General features: G+C 39.9%; 1 protein-coding gene across 2 annotated transcripts in view; it reads left to right on the forward strand.

Moving 5' to 3' along the window:
* The first annotated feature begins 11512 nt into the window (after positions 1–11512).
* The window catches only part of bahcc1b (BAH domain and coiled-coil containing 1b), a 49922-nt gene continuing 37778 nt past the window's right edge, over positions 11513–23656 (forward strand). The window contains exons 1-2 of one of the 2 annotated variants that reach the window (XM_087785052.1): positions 11513–11657; positions 13716–14058. In XM_087785052.1, the coding sequence (XP_087641178.1) occupies positions 13887–14058 (172 nt within the window). In that variant the 5' untranslated portion in view covers positions 11513–11657; positions 13716–13886. Of the gene's footprint in view, positions 11658–13698; positions 14059–23656 lie in introns of those variants that run through there. The other variant, XM_087785051.1, reaches the window with a different exon arrangement.

Below are 23656 nucleotides of genomic sequence, written 5' to 3' on the forward strand. Positions count from 1 at the left end.
ACATGTTGAGGCCTTAGAATCTCTTTTTGCTACCTTTATAATCCTTTCCCAAACTAACATTTTCCACATTCTCACATAGTTTATACTCAAAAACAAACGTCATTTTAACCAATATTTTTTAAAGCTCCTCTGATCGCCCACCTTCATCTGTATCATGGTTCCCCACCTTTTGCATATACAGAGTCAGAGATAAATTGTAGTAGTTCATTTCAAGGTTTTACAGAAGTCAGTGAAACTCTTGTAAGACTGACTGTGTGTTTTGGTTTAAGCAGCCTGTGCATCAGTTATCAAATAAAGTTGGAATAACTAAGGCCTTTTTTTTCAGTGTTATATATCAATATATTATATTATACATGAAGTACTTTATGTTGGGAATGTAAGAAATATCGATACACTTAAATATCGCTATATATTTTTTTGGATATCAACAGCGCATGTAATTTATTAGATATCTTTCCTTTTTTTATTATATTTGCAAGTTTTGTATCGCCAGTTACTTGCAAAGCAATGGACCCTTGTATTCCTCAAATATTCTCTAATTGATCTGCCAGACCATGAACTCTGACATCCCCCACCCAAAGTCTAGATATGGTTCAGTATAGATCAAATTCTGATAAAGTCAGTCCCTGTTTTTAAAAGTGCGGCAGCAACAGAAAACCACAAAGAGCGGGCCCTGATAATTAAACTCACATTTCTCAGTTGTTTTTTTTTGCAACGACGATTTGACTGAGGACACAAACACACTCACTGCTTAAAAGTTATGAGCTCCTAAAAAACATAATTTCATCAAACTCAATGTCTAATAGTATGAGACTCTAGAAATGAAGAAGTTTGGTAAAAGCATGTTGACCCCATGATGGCAGAACTGATTGGATCAGTGTTGAGTTGGCCTTTGACCTCACATCTGGGGGGAAAAACAGGTTCAAACACACACTTCCTTTCTCTCTGTCGGGCAACAGACCACATGACTCCCGAGCGGCCTTGCTATGGCGCGTGATGCTTTTGCAGATGCAGAGAGATGGGAGGGAAATTAAAGAGGAAGAAAAGAAGTTTTATTGAAAGATTGGAAGGGGAACAAGGGCTAGGGGGTGACACGGAGAACAAGGGAACACGTCAGCCGACAGCGAGGCCAAAAGGGGGGCTGACAAAGCTAGCTTTGTCCGTCCCTTGGATGCCACATTAGCAGCTGCAATAAAAAGCTAAGTTAGAAGAGCATGGACGGACGATGGTATAGAGACTTGATTGGCCCAAGAATGACGTCTTAGAGATGTCTCTGTTGGACAGTGCAGTGTTACTGAGTTTTACCACTTCCTCGGGAATATGCATACAAGACATAATTCATACAGAGATGGAAAACACGCCACACACTGACCTAGCATAGGAGCTCCACTGTGTGTTGTGACTTACAGTAAAATACTGCATGCTAAAGTTTTAAAGCCAGGTCTTGTCCCAGGATTCTTTGCTCTCAGTACATTAGCGACTGGAGCTTAGTCTCTTACGCCCCCGGGGTAATGTATGTGTGGATCTGCATTGGCTTCATACATGAATGTGTGTGCGTGCAGTGGCCTCAGGGACAAACAAGTTCCATTATCCCCCAAACCACATGACCATGTAAAACTAAAGAAAGCAACACCATCTTTAAATCTGGTGGCACCTTGAAGTGTTTTCTATTTGCCAAAAAAGGAGCTGGACTTAAATTGGAACCAGAGACAGGTTTAATGTTGGATTCTTAACCTATCGCAGCTGTGTCACACACACAGAGACATGGGCTGGCGGTGTCTGCACCGCTTGAAGGGCAACTGTATAAAACCACAACAGAACATTAATGCAGCAAATAAAGAAGACCAAACATTTCCCCTCATTTATCAATATGGGTTGACACACAGGTGTCAGGTGTCAGACCCCAACCAACTCACCAGCCACAAGTGTAATGACACTGTGTCCTGTTATTAAACAACTCTAGAAAATCACTTTCTTCAGCAGGAGACTACTTCTTAGTAGACAAGCTTCGCTTTAGTCACAGGGTCCTAGTAATTGTAACCAGGTCCACACATTCACCAGCATTTTATTTACAACTCTAGTGAGTCATGTATGACTGACACTATTATTATGTCCTTATTCTACTTGTATAACACCATTTGGTATTGCCATACCACGCTGTTTTATTTCCTTGATTAATTTTTGTAGCATAGTTGTTGGTTTTGTTAATTGACAAGTTTAGTTGTAATGTGTTATCAGGACCTTATGCACTGAATTTAAGTTCATTAAGTCTGAGATGAGAAAGAAGTCCTTCACAAGTCTCAAAGTGAATACACACCAGTATTTTAAAACTTAATTTCAGTATCGGATTGTTGTCAAGTGAACTACTATTCTAATTGAATACACAAGAAAGCAAGTCACTCAAATCTACGTTTGAAAGATGAATATCATAAGGTCCTACATCTCAATTATAATGCAGATCTTGGCTAAACTTTCTTTTGCCGCCCTTGTTTGTAATCAAAGCATAACTAAGTATTGCAGACAAACCTACAGAGTTGTTGACAATCTCATCTGGCCTTTACCATGACTTCTGTTTATATAGCCGTGCTACTTGATCATATAATATATAATCCAAATAATCAACTTTTTGATTATGTGCTATGACATTTAGGAACAAATAACATTTCTACCCTGAAGCCTTAATACACCTATATTTATATATATATAACAATATTCATCACTTCCTTTGGTTAATTAGCAACAGTTGTAAGATTGGACTGTTAGTATTTTTATGCAAAAGCAACATATCTGACTCTGATGAGCACCCACTAGATTATTTTGCAATAGAAATTATTGGTTCCATAAAGATTTCCCAATTGTACAAACCTGGACAAACTACAGTATCTTTGCAGGCCAATGATGTGTTTACGTTCCCTCTTTTGCTAAGAAAAATCTATTTCTTTGGTAAGAAGTTAGAACATCTAACTCCACAACAACAATGTTGTTGAATCCATGATTAGATCTGAACTGGCCATAATCATGTACTGGGAAACTTCATAGCTAGCATCTGAAGAAATGTTTTAGTGAAATCTCTGGAAGATTATAGACGATTACACAATTACATAATGGATGTGTTACTACTAGGCGCTTCATCTTGTGCAATATCAATTTCAATGTCCGGGACACATGATGCATCAGTCAGTAAAAACAATAGTCCTCGATTAGGAGTGGTTTATTTGGACCCTGCCTCTTCCCTTTCTCATAAATCACTTCAAGACCGAACCATAATGGAAGGATTTATGTTTGTGTTATTGCTTCAGTTTCTATTTTCCGACACTGTGTTTGGGCCAGTGACGGTTTGGAAAAGTCATAATTGAATTACTCTGCTTGAACTTTGTTTCTTTAAGCGGTCTGTGGAGGCTTGTAAATGCTTTTCTCGTCTCTAGATGTCACTTTGCTCAAATGTTGCATATTTCTTAATTCTGCACTGACCCTGTAAACACATGACTTAAGAGTCTGGTGCCGAGAGGGCGATTTGTTCACTCTACTCCATTTTTAACTGCGGAAATACAACGCAGAGAAGACCACAGATTAAAATACATATCCTACATGCTATTCACATGGAGGAATGCAGGGGCACGTAAATCCAGCTAAGAGCCACTGCAACCTAAAATGAAGCCTTTGCAGTTACACAATATTGTAGAGTATAATCTTCAACTATTTTTATTGGGACTAGAAGTGTATGTGTTTTTAACTGGTTTAAAATAAAAAAGGAATTACAAAATTGAAATTCCTTAACTGTCTATCATTGTCAAAAAGTCCCACACTGTCTAAAGGAACTGTTTTGATATCATCTTGTGTCCCCCAGACCTTTTATACAAGATCCGTAAAATCCCTTGAAAACTTTATTGTTGCATTATTTGATAAGATATCTAATTTTAATTAAGGTATGCGCTCAAGTATTGTTAACAGAAACAGTTGTTTACATAAAAAGTGTTTATCTAAATATTTACTTCCATGTTGTGGGTTTGTGTCGGTGTGTGTGTGTATGTGTGCGCATGTGTACACACACAAGTACACCAATACACACCAATTACAGTAGTTATTCTAATATGTGCCTCAGTTGGCTGAATTTCCATCGAACTGAATGTAATTGGCAGAAATCTGTTCTTCATTTTGTTTGGATCCCCTGGAAACTGCCTGGAGGACCCCGCACCCCAATTTCGATGCGCCTTACTGAACCCCCTCCCCAAAGCTCCCCGGCACGCTTCTGTCCTGGAAATCGGTGGCAGAAGGGGAAAGCGTGATGGTGCTAGATCAACCCCTATAATTTTAGTGCAATTCCCTAAATGAATCTGTCTATCAAAGTATTTTGTCCCCATTTATTTTTTTTAGTTTAATGTTAATAATGAAAATGAACAAGTACTTTAAACTAATGTGGTGCACTTAGATGATGTTGTTGGAGAATGTCATTTATTTATTGTGTTTATTCCAATAACTAGCTATTTTATTTTGTTTGTTATTGTTTCATCTGAACGTAAAACTGAAACCTGCGTGAAACACACCCAGTAGTAGCTACTCTTTTGTTTTGTTTTTTGAGGCATACATTTATTTTGTCTGACTAGTTATTAATAATTCATGTATTTTTGTCATAGCAGACAATATAATCAATAATTTACGAGTTTCATTTATTTGTTAATGTGTTATATATATATATATATATATTTTTTTTTTTTTACCGACCGAGATTCCTTGACTGTTGGTGTACTGAGGTTTATCTAAACTTGTCCCGTGCAAAGCCATGGAACGGTGGGACGGTGAGCCAGGGGTTAATGTGTTGCTCCTGACTCACTGACCCTCGGGAGCAGCGAGGATGTTGAGAAGAGGGGCCAGAATAAAAGGTCCAGTTCAGGGAAACGTGCTCGTATATCAAAAACATAACGCTTCTGAATTGCGTCCACACTTTTACTTCTTATTGCCTTTTATTGCGATCACTGGAATATTTGTGTTTGCAAAATGAAGTGAACGAGGCTCGTAAAATAGTGTGTGCACTTCATGTGGAAACTTGTGAGGCGCCCAAGGAAGCAGGCCTTCATGTCCTCCTTCACGTCCATGGATCCGGATCAGAACTAATCACATTTGCTAACAAAACAATGCAACGTGTGCACGCGTGTGCGTGCGTGCTTGTGTTGGATCTGCGATGCGAGTGGGTGTATTCCTGTAACTTCTCACAAGCGTACTTGATGCTGTCCACTGCCCCTGTTCCCACCCTCTGGTAGAAGAAACGCGAGGAGAAGAAGCTTCCAGAGCCGAGAACGTGCACGAGAAGTCTCTCTGTCTGCGCTGCAGCGTGTCCGCGCACTGAGGACGCGCACTCGCAATACGCTACTATACAAGACCAGGAGACCCACGTCGACAAATCCTGGTAAGAAACCCCTTTTAATTCAAAATCAACCGGTGGGAAATTGTACCTCAATTTTCCCTAAAGTTGAAGTTTGGGTGAAAGTTAGATCGCTTTCATCTGGTATCAAAATCACTAAACACTTCCCGATAAAAGCTGCGCTATTGTGTTTGTCATTCGATCGATCCAGCAAACCTAATCGATAGACGCAGCAGGGCATCATTTATTTCTTTATTATCCTGCTTTTAAAACCAAATGTCTAATACATAACAAAACGTTCGCAAAAACCGATAGATGTTTCAAACTTCCCACGCATAATTATTTCAAATATTTTCTAGTTGACTTTCCCAAATACAATCGTAATTGAGGTCCAATACGTGAAGGCAAAGTGCTTTAATATGTATTTTTAATAAGAGAAAATAAAAACAGTTGCAGAAAATATGATTTACATTTTAGGGATATTTGCAAATCCATATATGTGTTTATTCATGTACATTATTCTTATCAACATTTATGAATGATTATATGAGAAAATGTTTACAGTATTTTTTAAACATACCTTTCACTAAAATTCAGTTCCACTTTTCATTCATGTTTTCTTCAAACTATCACCTTCAGACATTAAAACAAACCCACATTTAACTGTTATAGTGAATATGTACTTATTTTTAATGCATTTCTGAGACGTTGTTTAACTACCGGAGCATTTGAAACAGATTTGTGTGGGAAGACCCCATTTGAAAAGTCTCCCGCTAATGTGAATGATAGATTGCAAAAGGTCATGAGGCCTATTGACCCCCATGCTCCCCATGTTGAGGATCGACTGTCTCAAACCAGTTTTAAGGTTTTATTCTATGGATTAGAAATGTTGAATAATCTCCATGCAACCGTCAACAAAGAAGTTTCTAGAAGAGGGATCATTGTGTCAGTTTTGTTCCACTTTTAAAGTATTTAGTAGTAAGTAAGTAGTAAGTGGAGCTGAAATACCGCAGGATGTACTTCCTAAGAAAGAGAGAATAAGTCGGTAATTTCAATTATGTTCAGCAAATAATCATGTTTATTTTATTTTGCCATGTGTTGCTTTTTATCTGCAGTGTGGTGTAAAGGAACATTACATGTTGGTTTTAATCCATCTTTTGGAAGAGTTGGGTCTCTTTTAGCAAAGTGACGTTCCTCTTGTAATCGTACAAGTATGGTGCTCTGGTGCCCCCCTAGCTTGGTGAGGGTCACATCCAACATGTGACTATTTTGTGCCATTCTCTTCATCATTTACCTGCACTTTCGCTCCTACCACGATGCAAGTCTCTTTTCAGACAACTTCCTCTTTCTTTCTTTTTTTTTCCTTTATCGTGTCAACCATGTGTGAGACAGGAGCCACTCTCAGCCCATCTGTCAGAACGATCACAAATAGACACTTCTACTGATGAGGAAAGGTCATGTTGTTTTTATGTCCAGCCAATGTCTGACCGCATTGTCTCTGTGGCGTTGGAACACTGCTGGCGCTCAGTTGAACATACAGTATGCACGTCTGGTTTTGCCTTCTCCTCTTTTTCTCACCACTTTTGACCACTTACATGTCTATATTCCTTTAGTATATATTATACGTCAACAATAACTGCAGGAATAATGCCAACAGTTGGAACTTCTGAGCAGTTCTTTTTTTAGGTGGAGACATATTATAGCTAAATTGAGCTATTTAGCACAAATTACGATTTCATTTTAAATACTTTTTTTTTTAAACATACTTCAATTTACAATTTAAAGCTGTATCTGCAGTATACATGTATGCATATAACTGTTATCTAAGAATTGTGTCACTTAGTAGAAGCCTTGACCATTCTTTTTTAAATTTCAAGCTAAAAACTGGACCCTAAATATGACTGGCATATAGTATTATAATATCCATCATGTATGTGGACTATTTATTTTCAGATGTTATTTGAAAAGTTTAGAATCTGTACCTCCCTTAATTTCTACTTAATGATTACAATTAAATATAGGTTTTATTTCACAACTGTGTTTTAATCCTGCTAAAATTATCCTTTTATTCTCATGGACTTTATTGGCTATTGTACAGCCTGGTTAGCTATAACTTGGGCAGATATTTAGGACGTTTCTATTAGTGTTTATCTTTCCGTAACAACTCATGGACGGGTCGAGTCACAGAGACAGAGGGGGAGGAACAGTTGCTCCGGGCACGGCTGCAGAACAGTGGCCGGGAGCAGCGACTCCTCTCCGGGCTGCAGCGAGCGCGGAGTCGCGGCTGAAGTCTGAGCGGAAGTGAAGGCAGAAGGTGTCAGTCAACGACGCCCGAGCGCGCGGCGACGTCGCTCCGTTTTTCTATCCGCATTAATGACACGCGCGTCCCGCCGCCGAGCTCGGCTCGCGGAAACCTTACCAGCGTGCCTGAGCTGTCAATCACCCGCGAACATGACGCTCCAGCGCCGGACTCGAAATGAAAAGAAGAAAAAAATACATCGACAACCAGCTATTTTTTTAAGAAGCCATTTTGGCCCCTACATTTAACAATTTGTATATTTAATATACGGAGACGTGGACCTGACAAAGAAAAATAGAAGTACAATAAACACATTATTTACGTGTGTTGTCATATTACCTTTAAACTCCTGAAGTTAAAAAGACACGTATCTCAATTGACAACAATAAAACGGACCAATACCAAACATCTGTTTCACGAAACTATTTATTTCTTTAAACCCCACAACTGTATTATTCAACGCAGCGCTTCCAAAGATGAATCTGTAGATTTGAGCTGTGAGTAAAGTTCCGAGCTCTTCCACACACGCGTACAAGATATGTTTATATATATGTCCATCTCTAGAATGACACACCATAGTTTACTCCGAGCAATCGTTGCATAAATGTACCCTTTTTTTGTGTTTATACTTCCACAATAAAAGGACAAGTTGAAAAATGCAATGAAAAGTACAATGCATTTATATTTTAATTGAAGTGAATGTTAACATTACACAAGACACATCTCAAATTCCCTGAAACTCGTGTTTAAATGTCAAGATTAATTATGTAGTTAGGAAGGACAGCTGTATTTTTATTTCTCCCTTGTCTTATACATCCAATCTTTTTTTTTTTCAAGAGTGTCACAAGTCATCTAGTTTTCTTACTACAATTTGAATATCCCCATATAATAAAACAAGTGTGTGTGTGTGGAAGTGTGTAAACACGTGGTGCTAAATAGAGCATTGGAAATGGCTGTGGAATGCAGGCTGCTATGTAAGTGTAAAGGGGACAACTATTATCTAATAACAGACGTGACGACTGCGTTCACTGTTTCCATTTTTACAATCGAATTATTCATTTATCAATTAATTCCACATAAAAATATAGTCGTATTAAGGACAATGCGTGAATTAGAAAGCAATCCTCTTTGGGGAAAAGGAAGTCTTGATGTAATACAATTGTTGTAGTTAATACCTTAACTTACTTGAGAGCTGAACACATGGATATATCTTTGCTATTTGTCACTAAAACGGGACAAACCTTGGACAAAGTTGTGCGTGTCTTTGCTGAATTGTGAGGGTTGTCATAACAAATAAAAGTAACTGTAAAAATCCAAGAGCCCCTCAAATGAAAGAGGGTGTCGTGTCAGAGAACTTTGCCGGACCATTGTCTTCTCCTCGTCTCTCCTCGTCCACTAAACTTTATCCTGCGCGTCCTCTGCTCGCTCCGTGGAAACAGCGCAGTCTCGGCTCCGACTCTCGCCGCTGTTCACGCTTTGAGAACATAAAGTTGTTATTGCGCCATTCCGCGAATCTTTCCCCTGCATTTAATACAACGTGTAATTTCCCCTCTTTTACCGTATTCCCTTTGATTTAGTCACTCTTGACTCTCCTTTTGCTCTGGGGCCAACAGGGTTCGCCGTGGGGTTCCTTGAAACCGCCGCCCCTTATCTCCTTTCATCGTTCGTCGCGGGGCCGCCTTGAAACCGCAGGGGCAGTAATTGCTTTTTTCAGGCAGCCCAGTGCGGACTGGCCAGCAGCCAATCAGAGCCTTGTTTACACTCGCTGATGGACAGCATTGTGGCACCGTGCCAGCCAATCAGGGGCCGCGTTGAAGCCCAAGCCCCGTGTTTTAACCCTTCACTGTCCCGTATAAACAATCCAAGATGGGAATAGTGGCCGATAGCAGCTCATATATTTCGACATGGAAACACACAAAGCCATATCCTTCCACTTTTAATTGGCTGAATTACTGAACCGTGGGCACGAATGACCCTGAGGACATCAATGCTTTTTAAATTACGCACTGATTCAATTTGTGTGTGTGTGTTTGTGACATAAAGTGTTTGCTTAATGGACAGGTGAAGCACATGCACAGCAATAAAGAAACAAAAACAAATATTGAACATTTTAATAAGAAAATGTGTAGTTCAAATTATTTTAAGATGACAAAATGGATTCTAAGCAATATGTTAAGGAGAGAAGCCTTTCCGGTTTGAATTAAACTTAACACATTTTAAATTTATTAAAGCATAGGGTTTTGTCCTATTGAGAACTACCATAAAACACATCACAGTTTTAAAAACTCAAACATTCTCCTGACATTTGTCCAGTGCTGAAGTGAAATTCAGAGAATTAAATGATCACCAATTTTTTCAAGCCATACAAATTAATAGTAATTAAAGTGATATGAAAGAAAAATATCCAGATTAAACCAGTAATAACAGACTCTTCCAATGTAACTTCACTATAAATTTTATGTTACCAAACCTTTTATCATAAGATGGTTTTCAAAATTACAAGTTTATTTTTAAATGGAATCATGATGCGTAATGAAATAAGAGGTTCCCTTATGTTTCAACACAAGAAGAGGAAAATGTTTTATTTACATATAATTAAGGTTTACATTGTGGTCTTAGTATATTGATCCTTCGGCTCCTATCATTGTGTATCTGATTTTACCAAGCGTTGGATTGTTTACCCACTACTAGGGAATGTGAGCTTGGTTTAGACCGTCATCTTTGCCCTACTGAAAATGTGTTGTCACAATGATGGCTGTAGTTTAACTATTGAAACCCAAGTAGCCCTCGTTTTCCAACTTGGCGTAGGGTTCCGCAAATGTACTTCAAAGGGATTTCAGTATCTTTAAAGAAAGGTTTAGAAGTGACAGTTGAAAGATTCCCTTTGCAATCTTGATTGAGAACAGCTATGGATCTTTTGGTGTGTGAGGGTGTAAAGACTGCACCCAGGCGTCAATCAAGTCATTGTTTAAAAAACATAATACCTTGTTATGAATTCAATTTTTTTATTTGAAATAAAAACAAAAAAAAAACGTTGAAACCTCCCAGTTGCGACTGTCTGTTTGAATCTGATAATTAAGTCCTATTTTTATAAAATACAACCATATAAAAAGTCATAAACATAGGGAAATTGATAGTTGACTTTAGAAATATTTTTTTGCAATGTTCAGGACGTTTCTTCACATGAAGAACACAACAACCTTAGTGTTGCTTTTCATTCTCCTGATGTAAGAATAATTGCAAGGCACTGAAGATTGAAATGTAATGGCAACAAATGTTGACCTTTTGTCAATAGTTTATGACTTTACGAGATGTTTTAAGTTACCATCAATGCTTTTATTTTGGCGATACCTCAATACCCCTATTTTAAATATCTAGTATGATAGTTAAAATACATATTTGACAATTGTTTTTGGTCAAACTTTGGTGAAAATAAACCAGGCACAGCTTGAGTGGCTGTGATAAAGAACCGCCGTCTGCGGAGCTTCTCCTCCGGTCACGCCGAGCTCTCGCGCTCCGAGCTCGGATCGCTGCAAATCAAACGCCCGCCGATTTTCTCTTCGTCTCCTGCCGCCTCCTGATTGGTCGACAGTGACGCACCAATGGCAGCCCGTGTTTACCGTCAGCGGGGGGAGGAGGTGGGGTGTGTAGGAAAGGGTAAGGGTGGGTTGGGGGGAGGAGAGGAGGAGGGGGGGCGCCTCACGGGCACGCTTTCACATTGTCGTCCTCAAACCAATAGGCGCGCACACACGCGCACACACGCACACTCCTTCCCCTCCTCCGCCGGCGAGTCTGAGTCTCGGCTGCATGAACGAGCGTCGCTTCACTACGAGCCTCAACTTCCAGGCTGCGACTCTGCCACCGCTCGACTGAGGGCTCGGTCCAGTCTGAGCAGCAGAGGATGTAATCCATCCCACATGTTTCATCCCTGAGACTCCACGACGTGAACATTTTTTTAGACGCTTTGCTCTCAATCTGCATGGATGTAACTTGTAACCAGTAAGTAGCGTTTATTTGGTATTTTTTTGGACGGTTTTTGTCTGTTATTGACATTTCTCGCCCTGCAGTGAAGTGATATTATTGTCTATTATTCAGACCTACTGTACACATGCCTTGCGATTCCTGTCACACGTTTTGTGTTTAAAACCATTGAGCTATAAGAAGAAAAGTGTAATTAATTTTATTTTCATTTTCTCTATTGCTGATTCATTCAAATATAGTCTGTTCATGTTCTGTGTTAATCGGCTTTTATTTTCGCTTCAAATACAGTTTAGTTTCTGGTGTTCTACCAAGTGTGTGTGTGAGTGTGTGTGTTAGCTGGAGCTGCTGTGCTCTCCGCGCTCGGCCCGAACATAGGAACCGGGTCGTGCGAGTGTCGGCTGGGCTCGTCTCCGCCGGACCGTTCGCTCTCATTGTTTAACGTCATTTTTACGCACGCGGATCATTTAGTGTTATAGAAAAATATCGGCAATTTACGCACGAGTATACTTTTTAAATGTAATTCATTTATAGTTAAATCCATTCTGTTTGTATGGGACTGAACAAGTGCTCTTGTTATTGTGTTTTAGATATATATGACAATGCAGCTACAGTGGTTTTAAGGTGTACAAAAGTTGTGTGTGTTTGTGCGCGGCGCACGCGAGTGTGTGTCGGTTTTAAGAGAGACAACAGCCATACATTCTCTACGATGAATTGAAACTTATTCTTTCACCAAATGTAAAACTTTAGTATTTATACAGTCATTATGTGCTGCGTGCGTTATTCGCTTCTTTGTTTTGACACTTTGTGTGCTTCTCTGTGGACTTAACGTGTAACATATGTACTGTACGTGCGAAACATCTCAAACCTTACATGTTGAGCTGCAGTGGTCTGTGCTTGCGCAGTCCCACGGAGAAAGACCATTGTTTTCTCACAGACTGCTCCACAAAAGGGACTCATTTTTACCCCTTTAAGCACAATTCTCGACGTGCTCTCCATGGACAACCCCAAGTGTGCGATAATACGTGTCTTTCTGATTATTCCTGTTGGGGTTTAACTCAAACATCATCATACATAAAGTCGCAACTTTTTCTTCTCGTCTTCGTGGCCACGCTTTCTAGAACTTTAAAGAGGCTTGGATGAGATGCAGTGTTCAGAAGAAAGGTTCGGTGTTTTCTTTTTGCTCATGTATCGACTGGAGGTGCGATCAGCGACTAGACCGCGCTAGATGGACGTGCCAAGCATGGAAAGGCCTCGCAGATGGAGGCGTGTTTGAGGAGACAACCAGCTCCACTATCAGCACGACACAGGGAGCCACATTTAAGTAAATAACCCGAGCAGTGACACACGATTCCCGAGTCCATTCTATTGTTTAAAAAGGAGAAGAAGGGAATATAGTGAGATTTGTCACGTGTGGTCTTAAATATACTGTTGCCAGAGGATCAAGAGCGAGAACAGTCAACATAAGTCGTGGCAAACATCTCTACATATATGTCAAGTATGACATTTTAGATTCAGATTTATAAAAACTAATAATTTATATATATAAATATATATATACTGTATTGTTTGTATTTTTACCGCGAAAATTATATGGGAAAACTCGACAAGAACTGTAGATTCCAATAGAAGCTTTAAATTAGAAATATAGTTAATATAAATGCATCATTTATTTCAAGCATCGACATAAAACTTTTTTTTTTCTATAAAAGGAGGGACAACTAGTTTGCGATCACTCGTTGTTGAGTCTAAATTCACCAGTCGTCTTTAGAAACAAACTACTGTACGCGTCACGTGTTTTCGCTACACTATCAACCTTTGTTTTTGTGTAATATTTATGTGGCTTATACCACAATGATCCCATTTGTAGATATCGCAAGAGCTTTTGCTTCGCCCAAAAAGAACGAGTGTATTTGCCACAGTTATATATTTTTTTAAATGCGTGTCTCCTTTAAAGTTGGAATTGAATCTCGTGTGCTGTTCGTCTGGCAGCGTCTCTCTCTCGGTCCAGTCTTCTCTCCACATCCCTGCCTGGCTCAGTGTTGTCAGGCTCTGACGTCTCCTGCCTCTTCTTTGTAGGACATGACGGGGACTCAGACTCGACGCTGCGAAGCCAAAACTGCGCTCAATGCGAGGGGATCCCGAAGTTCATAAAAGGGATTATTTGCATCTGGGCGCCTGAGACCTTCGGTGCCTCCCCGGATTTTTGCTTTTTGGATTTGGGATTTATCGCTTTTCCTTCGCACCGGGATGGAAAGTAGAGACTTCGCTCCTCCACACCACCTCCTGACAGAGCGGAGCGCGCTGGTTCACGGCGCCGCGTCTCGCATGTCGTCAGGCGGCCACAGCTCCGTGCAGCACCCCGCTCACTTCCAGCCTGGGAAATATTACTCGACCCATCTGTCCATGGCTCCGCACTCAGGTCAGTACTCGTGCACGCGAAGGATAAGCCTTCAGATATTTACAGGCGCATCAAATAACTTTTAAAAATAAAAAATAAATAAATAAATGCAATGTGAGAATTGAAAAGAAAAAGGGATCAGAAATCACGTGGTTAAGATTCTTGAATGAGACATTGTACTGTAAAATGAAGTAATAATTAATGAATACATTAATACGTAATCCTGTCACATTACATGGGTTTATCAATTAGCAAAGTGCTCATCAGTGGAATTCCATCCGATTAATTTAAAACCTGAAAATTCCAGCCTCTTTTTTTTTACTTCATTTTCAACAACAAATGGGTTGTTTTACTGTATATTATGTCTAGATTAGAAATATGGCTCGTAAGGACTCGTGGGTGGATCCCGAGTCCGGTACGTGCCGGTCACCTACTGATGGTGGTCGGTGCTGGGAGGGGGGGTCTGGCTAATAGAGGTGAGGGTAATACCAGAAAATCCGGTTTCTATATTGAGCGGGGACGTGACGGGGTGCGAATGGGTTGACAGTGCATGCATTAGATTTAACAAGTAGCTGTCTCAATAGGGTGGGAGGGGGATGGGAAGGTGCTTGTGTGTGTGAGGGTCTCTACATGTGTGTGTGTGTGTTTGCAAAGAAAGAGAAGCTCCGTTCTGAATCATACAGTGTCTAAATACCGGACTAACTGGATAAATGTGAACGTGTCCGAGGAGAAATTGCATTAATTATCATGTGCAAATGCTGCCTCGATGTGACTACGTCGTCTGTTGTCTGTACCATTCTAGCATTTGCATATTCATTAGTTTGACTGAAATCCGGTCCATTCGCTGTGTCTCTCGTGGTGTACCGTTTAGTCCAGAGTACATTTGGAGTTTTATAGTACTGCACAAGGGCAGTCATTTCAGAGAATAAGCTGTGTAATGTACATTTTTACATGTGTATATATGACGGTATATACTGTAGTTTCGGTGTCAAATAAACGAAGGCACGAAGTGGAAAAAGGAAACTTGCGTTTAAACACAAGATTATCCGAGATAATAAGTTTGTGTATTACACTTTGATTTAAACGCCTTCCTATAATATATACACATTGCTAAATTGTTATATATTTGTATGACGATGGGGATAGTTTTCCACGAGGGACAATAGACAATTGTTTTTACTGAAACATACGTTGCAAAATGTGAACTTAAAAGCAACAATGAAAATCTAAAACGATATTAAGTATTTTTTAATTAAACGTTTATTTAAAAAAGGTGGGATTTTTTTTAATATATATTATAGTATAAATATAAACAATGTTAACTCCAATTCTAGATGGCTGATATAAAACGTAAACTAATTGAAATGCATTATGTAAAGCTGCGTTATTTTTAATATGTGTAATATGTGTATTTATATTTAAATCTGACCTAAATGTAATTAATTTAGTCTTTTTTTGTGTGTGCAAAGAATATAAGTTGAATATACATTTACACATTCTCATTTTATAAGGGAACGATTGTGGACCATACAGTATAGTAAAGTTAATTATGTAAGTGTAAATGAGTTTGAGTAAGAATAAATGTAAGAGAAGACTTACTTTTTAAAAAATCAAAATTGTGTTTTTTTTTCTCTTTTTTCTCTTATATGGTAATTTTCTATGAGACACTAAATTCTATTCTATTGTTACATTTAATTGTGACCCAGGTTACAACCCTTAATTTAGATTAATTTATTACAACATTTAGTAAAAATTAAAAAAAAAATTCTTTGTGAGGCAATTTCAAAACTGACTCATATTTATTTCCATAATAAGAAATGAATTTTATTAGGGTCCAATTTAACCAGTGGTTCCAGAGCATAGTAATGAAGGTTGATAATGCTATTGAAATATATTCAAGAGGGCCTCTCACTGGGTCTCAAGGTGCATGACACTGGATTGAGATTCCAGATATCCAGACTCTCCATGCATGTCCCTTATGGGGTTTTGACTGACATGATGGGCATAGAGGATTGTTGTTTGGGGATGGGGGGGTGTATTTGCTGGAAGGTTAGAATGGGGGTTACCTTTGTGTTTGCCCCCCTTAGAGATTCGTAGAGCTGTATTCCTGGCCCTAGGCCTCGGCACAGGGGGTGATATTAGGTGGAGTTGGCCAGAACCGGCAAGAGAAAAGGGGGTGTCGGGGGTTTGTTAGGGCCTTGAAAGAAACTCCTTATTATTTTTACCTTTTTTCCGAGTATACACTAACCCTAACTAAAAAAAATCTAATTTTATCAGATTTATTTCAGAGCAGGCTTCTATTAAGATCAGCGTCTGCTTTGATAATGTTGACACAGTGATGGAATGACATCCACATTCCAATGCCATAAGACACACACCACGCATTTGATAAAATCCCACAATGATATTACCCAGGCGTTTAGATTACTGATAGCAGTACTGGGAAAGTGTATCGCTGCCTTCTTTCTTTCCCCCCAGTCACCCCGTCCTCCTACCTTGTGTGTTGTTAGCCCTGGGCACTGATTGTGCAAGTGTGTGTGTGTGTGTGTGTGTGATTAAGGTTAGGTTTAGCCTGCAGTAGCACAGGTGTGCTGCATTATGGAGGGTGTGGTCGTGCTTGTCATTGAACAGGTGTGTTACTTCCCAGACAGCAGATGCTTTTGTTGACACGGTCGTTTTCTTGTCAGAGTTTTTGTGACCTAGTATTACAGAGCAGCGCACGGAAATATGCGTTATATTGTCTTGGCGACGCAGACGTAGTGTAACCGTCACTTTAACAAGCATTCTTCCTCGTTGCTTTAATGGTCAGTATTTCGGGGGTTAAAAGTCGTTTACATTTTTGTGTGTGTGCGTTCCCGTGTCCATTCATCACGGCGCTGTCACTAATGTCTCCTTGCTCTTAGAAGTTTTCTCTCCTCTGACTTTGATCGCCAAGGCAGCACTGATGAGACACACCCCCTCACCCTCCCACCTACACACACATTTCACCAAGCTGATGAGAGTGTTTGGCTGTGAGGACTGTCAGTACACCATCCGTGAACACATGCCTGTTTCCATTCAGGCAAAAACGTAGCAATGTATATTTGTGTCAGTACGTGATCCATTTGTGCTTGTATGTTGCATTAGAAAACACTATTTATATATATTTATACAGACAAGAATTGAATGTCTTTTTGAGCAATTTTATGAACGTTGAGGAAGAGAACGGATCATTGAGTGTATGTACATTTACTCTAAACATCAGGACATTTTGTCTTCTATTATGTACAGTTAGTTGAATGATGAGACAATTATCTGTAATGTACTGGGAGCTTCAGAGAAGAACCAGTGTTTTCTAAGGACCAGCTCTTTTTCTAAGATGCTGGAAATAAACTGCAGCGATCACATCATGTTGTCCTCTAAAACGACATGCCGGCCAACAAAAACTTCCCCTGGGTCGCCTCAATACTAAAATATACAGTATAAACTATTTATTTTACTCTTCATCTTTCATAAAATTGATGCCTTGCGACTCGAAGAGACATGACATTATCCGTTGTATAAATAAAGTTGTATTTTTGAATGCGATGCACAATTGTACCGCTGATTTTCCCTGATCGTGTACTGGCCTTATACTCCGTTTTTGGTCCGGCATTTGATCACGTACTGAGGGGGACAGTGTGTGAAAACAGAGGGAAGAAGATGAATAGAAGCAGAAAGGAAAGGAATAAATTAAAAGACAGAGAATATGATCGGAGAAAGGAGGCTGCATGTTTCCACCTGGTCAGTATAATCCAGTTGGATTACAATCGCCTGACGGCACTCACCGGCCGTCATCGCCGACTCCTCAGCCCGGCGTCTCCGCCGCCTCTGGAGAGTGTGTGAGCGAGCGGAGGGAGAGCGAGACGCCTGCATGTGTGTGTGTGTGTGTGCGTCAGTAAGTGTGTGTATGGCGGGGAGATGAGTCAGCAGCGTAGAGTCTCAGACACACAGCTTGTCTATACCACTCGGGGTACAAGGGGCACATCCTGGGTGCAGCGTGCAAGACGACCCCCCGCGAGGGCGAGACAGCTGGTGGAGGATGCGGCCAGGACGGGCAAACTGTCACTTCGCGTCAAGTCAGAACAGCCTCATTGTTTCAGCGTCATTCAAAAGCAACTGTTTTGTATTCCTCGTGATGGCCCGGCTTTGATATCACGGGCCGTGGATTCGTCGAGAGCCTCCTCTCATCTCGGTCCAATCTGCGATGACATTAAGAACTCCACACTGAGTCACATGCTGAATGAAAACTCTTTTGAAGTTTTTGCTCACATTTGTTTGGAGGCACATTTGGTGCGGCCACAGAAAGACTTTTGTCTGGTCTCCCACTCTTATCCAACATGTGAACAGCTGCTTATTGTCGGCTGCAGTGACTTGAAGGGAGTGTTTGGTTGCAACATCTCCGGGGTGTGAACAACATCTGATGACTTGGCATGTAATCGGAAAGTGCCAGACTTTCTTTGGTCATGAGCCCTTCTTGTTTTTGAGGTCCTTGTTCCCCTTTTTTTCCATCCCACTTCTCCAGCGGACCTCCTTCTTCATTCTCTCACTCGGCTTCACCCCTTCACTTCCCATTCCCTCAGTGTTCACTTTTCAGCCTCAAAGTGGTCCTCCAGCTCTTCTTCCTCCTCCTCGCAGCTCAGCACCTCCCCACGCTCTCCCCTCTCCACTTTCTTTTACAATCGATCCTCCGCCTCTCACACCAAGCCCATCTCTACCTCCCTGCACACCCATCACCTCCTCTTCGTGCACCAGCTTCTCTCAATGCTCTCACTCTCCCCCAAACTGCCCCACAATAGGAGACTTTTATCCTTCCATTAAAGCTTTTTTAATGCTAAGCTTATTTATTATTTCATTAGAAGAGATATCAGTATTTGCCATATTGTAGGCCAGGCTTCTCAAACTCAACCACACAAGCGGCCATGATTACTGATCAGTCTGAGTCGAGGGCCGAATAAAAACGATAAAAAACCGGACTGTGACAGTAAATGTGAGTCCGATTCTAATCTAGATTTATCTTATTTATCTGTGGGTTTGTTCTTAAGTCATTTCCTTTGTTGTCAGTTTGACTATTATTGGGATCTCTGTATAATTGTTGATGTAGATCAGGGGCCTCAACTGGCCAGGGGGCCACCAGAGGTCATCCTTGTGGAGACTGGGTCGCAGGCTAGGGGTTCTTTCAGCATCTTTTATAAATTGGATTTATATTTTGTTGTTTGCTTTTTAATGGATCTCTTTGTCGTTTCACTGTGAATTTGGGCCATTTTTGTCCGATTATATGTGTTATATAAAGCTATACAAATAATAACTTTTGATGTGCTGTTATATACTCAACCACATGACAAATAAAGTCTCTTTATCTGAATAACAGGTCACAGACTGAAACCCCCCCCCCCCCATTTATAGTTGGTGGCAGCTAAACTCATGTAAAAAAAAACAAAAAAAAAAAAACAACTTGTCTGTAATGGTACATGTTTGTTATAACTTCTGATTTAAATGTTTTTTTTTAAAGAATAATGTTTCATGTTTTTTATGGCTGCAGCTTCAAGCGTGACTTGTGGTGTGGACGTGTGAAGATGTTGTCACACTTTGATTTAGTTTCTTGCTGTTTTTTTTTTTTTGGGAAAAACACTCCATAAAACAAATCTGTTTTGTCTTAAGTACTGTTTTCCTTCTGGCAAATAATTTGTATCAATATTTGTTCTCTGTAACAGATGCAAAAAAAAATCATTATTATTTATATACAGTACATTTATTATTATTATACATAATATGTATATATAGATATATATATATATATATATCTATATATACATATCTATATATGTAGGTTAAAACAATATATATAATAATGCTGCTATTATTGTCTGGTGTTTGATAGTCCTCGCTCAGTCATTTAAAGCAGATAGAATGCGAGGATTAGGCAGGATGGGATTGAGTGATCAGAGTCTGGAAGTCGAGGGAAAATGGCATTTTAAACAGGAGGCTAAAGAAGCACCCTGACAAGAAGGAGGAGGGGTCCGGGGTCTGGACCGGTAATCATGATATAAGACTCATGCATGCAGGCTTGCAAACACAATAACTCGGGTATTTTACGGCACCGGCGCTTTGTCAGGAAGGGTCAAGGCAATCCTCCCTTTTTAAGCGTGGTGACAGCGGGGTGACATCACATTGTCGGGGACAGACATGATGTCAGAGTCTCTTCATATCCACAGGTCTACTCCCTGCCTTAAAAAAAAAGCACAAAGAGAGGATTCACGACAACCCTGCAGACACCTGAGACAACCCCCCTACCCCCCCTTTTTTTTTAACAACCGGGTCACATTATTGCCTGAGTCATGGACACTCCAGCTCACTTGCTTACCTCCATTCTTGTCGTTTTTTACTTCTCGTTTGATGAATTTCAACTGTTTGGCTCATTCATATTGTAATAGCCTCCATTCAGGCACTTCTATGTCCAGTTTGCTTAGCTGTCAGGCCGGAAGATGGATGGAGGTGCTGGAGGTTCATCTGGAGGTGAGGCTAAACCAGGGAGAGTGGTCAGTCGTGACTAGAGTGATTGACTCAATTGCAATATAAGTCAGGTGACGTGTTCCTAAACAGGGCGTCGTTTCATTTATATATATATATGTGTGTGTGAGAGGAAGAAATAGAGCGAAGCAGCTGTGTGGAACAGCATGGATCGTTACACAGTGACACACATGAAAGCATTAAGTATATTCAGGAGCTTGTGTTGAATATACATGGAGCCATGTGTGTGTGTGTGTGTGTGTGTGTGTGTGTGTGTGTGTGTGTGTGTGTGTGTGTGTGTGTGTGTATCCCCCGTGCTCTCGCCCGGGCTGAGAGGAGTGAAAAAGAAAACAAGGGAAGAGAGAGAGAGCTTGCAAAAAAAAAAGATCAACAACAACAAAGATCCGTCATCAGTCATTCATGCCTAATCAGTCTCGTGGGGCTCACACACACACTTACACACACAAGCACACACACACACACACACAGAGGTCCTCATCCCACAGGGACTGCTTGTGGCTCTCTGTGGCTAAATTTTGGATTCAGGCTGATTAGAAGCAAACTCTCTCTCTTTTCTTTCTCTCTCTCTCTCTTATATTCCACCTTGCATTAGTGACTGCTTCTGAAGTGTCTCGTCTCCGTCTGCGTTTTTTCTCCCAGTCTCTTTAATAACCAGCAGCCGTCTCACAGTTGTTTTGATCCGTCTTTTCTAATGTAGGTAAAGCGTGTTTGTGTGAATAATCTAGAGATTTTCGTTTGTGTGTTAGCAAATTCCTTTCATATTTGTGTGCGCACGCTCGTACGCTCATGGAAACCCTTGTCATAATTGTACTATTTTGACTCTTAGATTTGTTTGTTTAATTCACCCGAGGGTGGCCTTGTTGGATTCCTGCCGTACATACAGTGACCATGATAATCAAAGCGATTTGAATACACGCTTCTGCAGGAGAAAACTTTATTTGTACCACCTCCAGGATCTGAAGTGGATTCTTTTTGCCTCGTCTTCTTTGTATGATTAATTACTTTAATCAAACTTTATTTGCTAAACAAAATCACGAAAAATGGTCAGGAACATTGAAACACTTCTGGTAGACCACACGAGACACACAACCGTGCACACACTCAAATAAAATAGTCAATTAAATGGTAAAATAGTAATTTAAAAAACTATTTTATAATGTCATTAAAAAGGTATTAAAATGCACTATTAACTGCTGATTTCATTATATGTAAACAATAATTTCATTGAAATAAATGAAAACCATGATTTAAAACTGGATTACCTTTTTATTAAAAAATGTAGTGGCTAATATCCAAAGTCAATAAAAAAAAAGGATTGTTTGTTTTTCTCTCTGGAAATAATCTCAAGTTATTTAAATCTGTTTTTCTCACATTTGAGCGTCTCGTTTGTTGAATTTCCCTTTCCCCTCCTTCCATTTTATTACACCTGTAGTTTTCTTTAATAATCTTTTATTCCTGTGTAAATATTCCTGCAGTGATGGAGTATAAAGAAAAGCTGAAAGAAGGTCAGACTGCATAATTCTCACCTGCTTTCTCCTCCTGCCTTTAAATTGCCCTCTCTTCAGCCCCCATCCCTCTCTTCCGCCGGGTGCTCGTCCTCCCTCTTGCAGTCATAGCAAAACCCTTCTCTTTCTTTCTCTCTCTCTCTCTCTCTCCCTCTCTCCCTCCCTCTCTCTCTCGCACACGCACACTGACACCTGCATGTGGAGCTGTTGAGGGTCTAATTTAAGTAAAGTGCTTCTCTTGGAACCACAGCCCCTCAACTCACCGTGTTTGAGTTTGATATGGCGCACTATGATGGAACACACACTCTAAACACACACACACACACACACACACGTACACTTCCTGTACCAGCGATCTTCAACTATGACTGGTGTGGGATGTATGGATGTGGATGACTTTGCTGCTGATGGAGACACATTGCATTGCTCTTCGACACAGTACTGACATTAAAGAATATATATATATATAAATATATAATATGTATAATAATATATATATATACTACTGACAAGATTATATTAATGTTTTCTAATCCAAGCAAATTTATATACTGTATATTTTTATCTCTTTTTGAAATATTTACCTTATTCTAAATTTGTTGTAGACTGTAGAATGTTAGTTATGCAATATTTAAGGGCTTAAAAATGTCCCCAAAACACCCTTTATGGGATGTTTATCTACTTTGATTTATGCCACTCATCCAGCAAGCAACATAAAATGACTTTGCGGGCTGGATTTGTCCCCCCAGGTCTTGGGTTGGACACATGTGACTTAAACAATAGAGGGTTATTGTTTCCATGAGTGAGATTTATCTGAATTTGACATACAAGTGTGTGTTTTAGCTTGAGATCAGCCACAAGGGTGTGGTGCGCTCAACGCTACACACCAGAACCAGAAGAATTCCAAAAAACCCAGATACTTCACTCTTCCCATAAATGCACGACAAGACACACACACACACACACACACACACACACACACACATGCACGCTAAAACACACACACGGAGGAGGATTGAATTGCATTATTGACTCACACCACAGGGTTTCTTAAAATATCTGCAACCTTATTCTTTTAATTCTTGTCTGTGTGTGTGTGTGTGTGTGTGTGTGTGTGTGGCTAGATCAAGAGTCTCAAATGACCCACATTTTCTTTAAACAAAAAGTTGGATGGATACAAAAGTCTTTTTTTTTTTTAGTTTCCTTCATTCATTATTAGACTACTGTTGTGTCTCAACATTGAGTCAGTGGTAAAAGTCTACATCTGTGTGTGTCTGTTTTGAAGGCAATAACTGCCTAAATGAATACATGGAAATATATTTAATTATGCTTCTACTGTTTATCCTGAATATTGTTAATGTATTAGGTGTGTATGTTGTGTGTCTCCTCAACATCATGACTACTAAATGAAGCATGTGCATGCATTTAGTTTGTTATAGTGTGATTGTTTATGCTTCTGTATAAGAGCCTTTGTGTGTGTTCTTGAGTTTAAGCTTGTGAATTAATAGATTTCTGTGTTGTATGTAGGTTTATGTATACTAATGCGCACATGTATGTCTATATGT

The sequence above is a fragment of the Callionymus lyra genome, chromosome 2 (assembly GCF_982586985.1).
Source record: "Callionymus lyra chromosome 2, fCalLyr1.hap1.1, whole genome shotgun sequence".
NCBI lineage: Eukaryota > Metazoa > Chordata > Actinopteri > Syngnathiformes > Callionymidae > Callionymus > Callionymus lyra.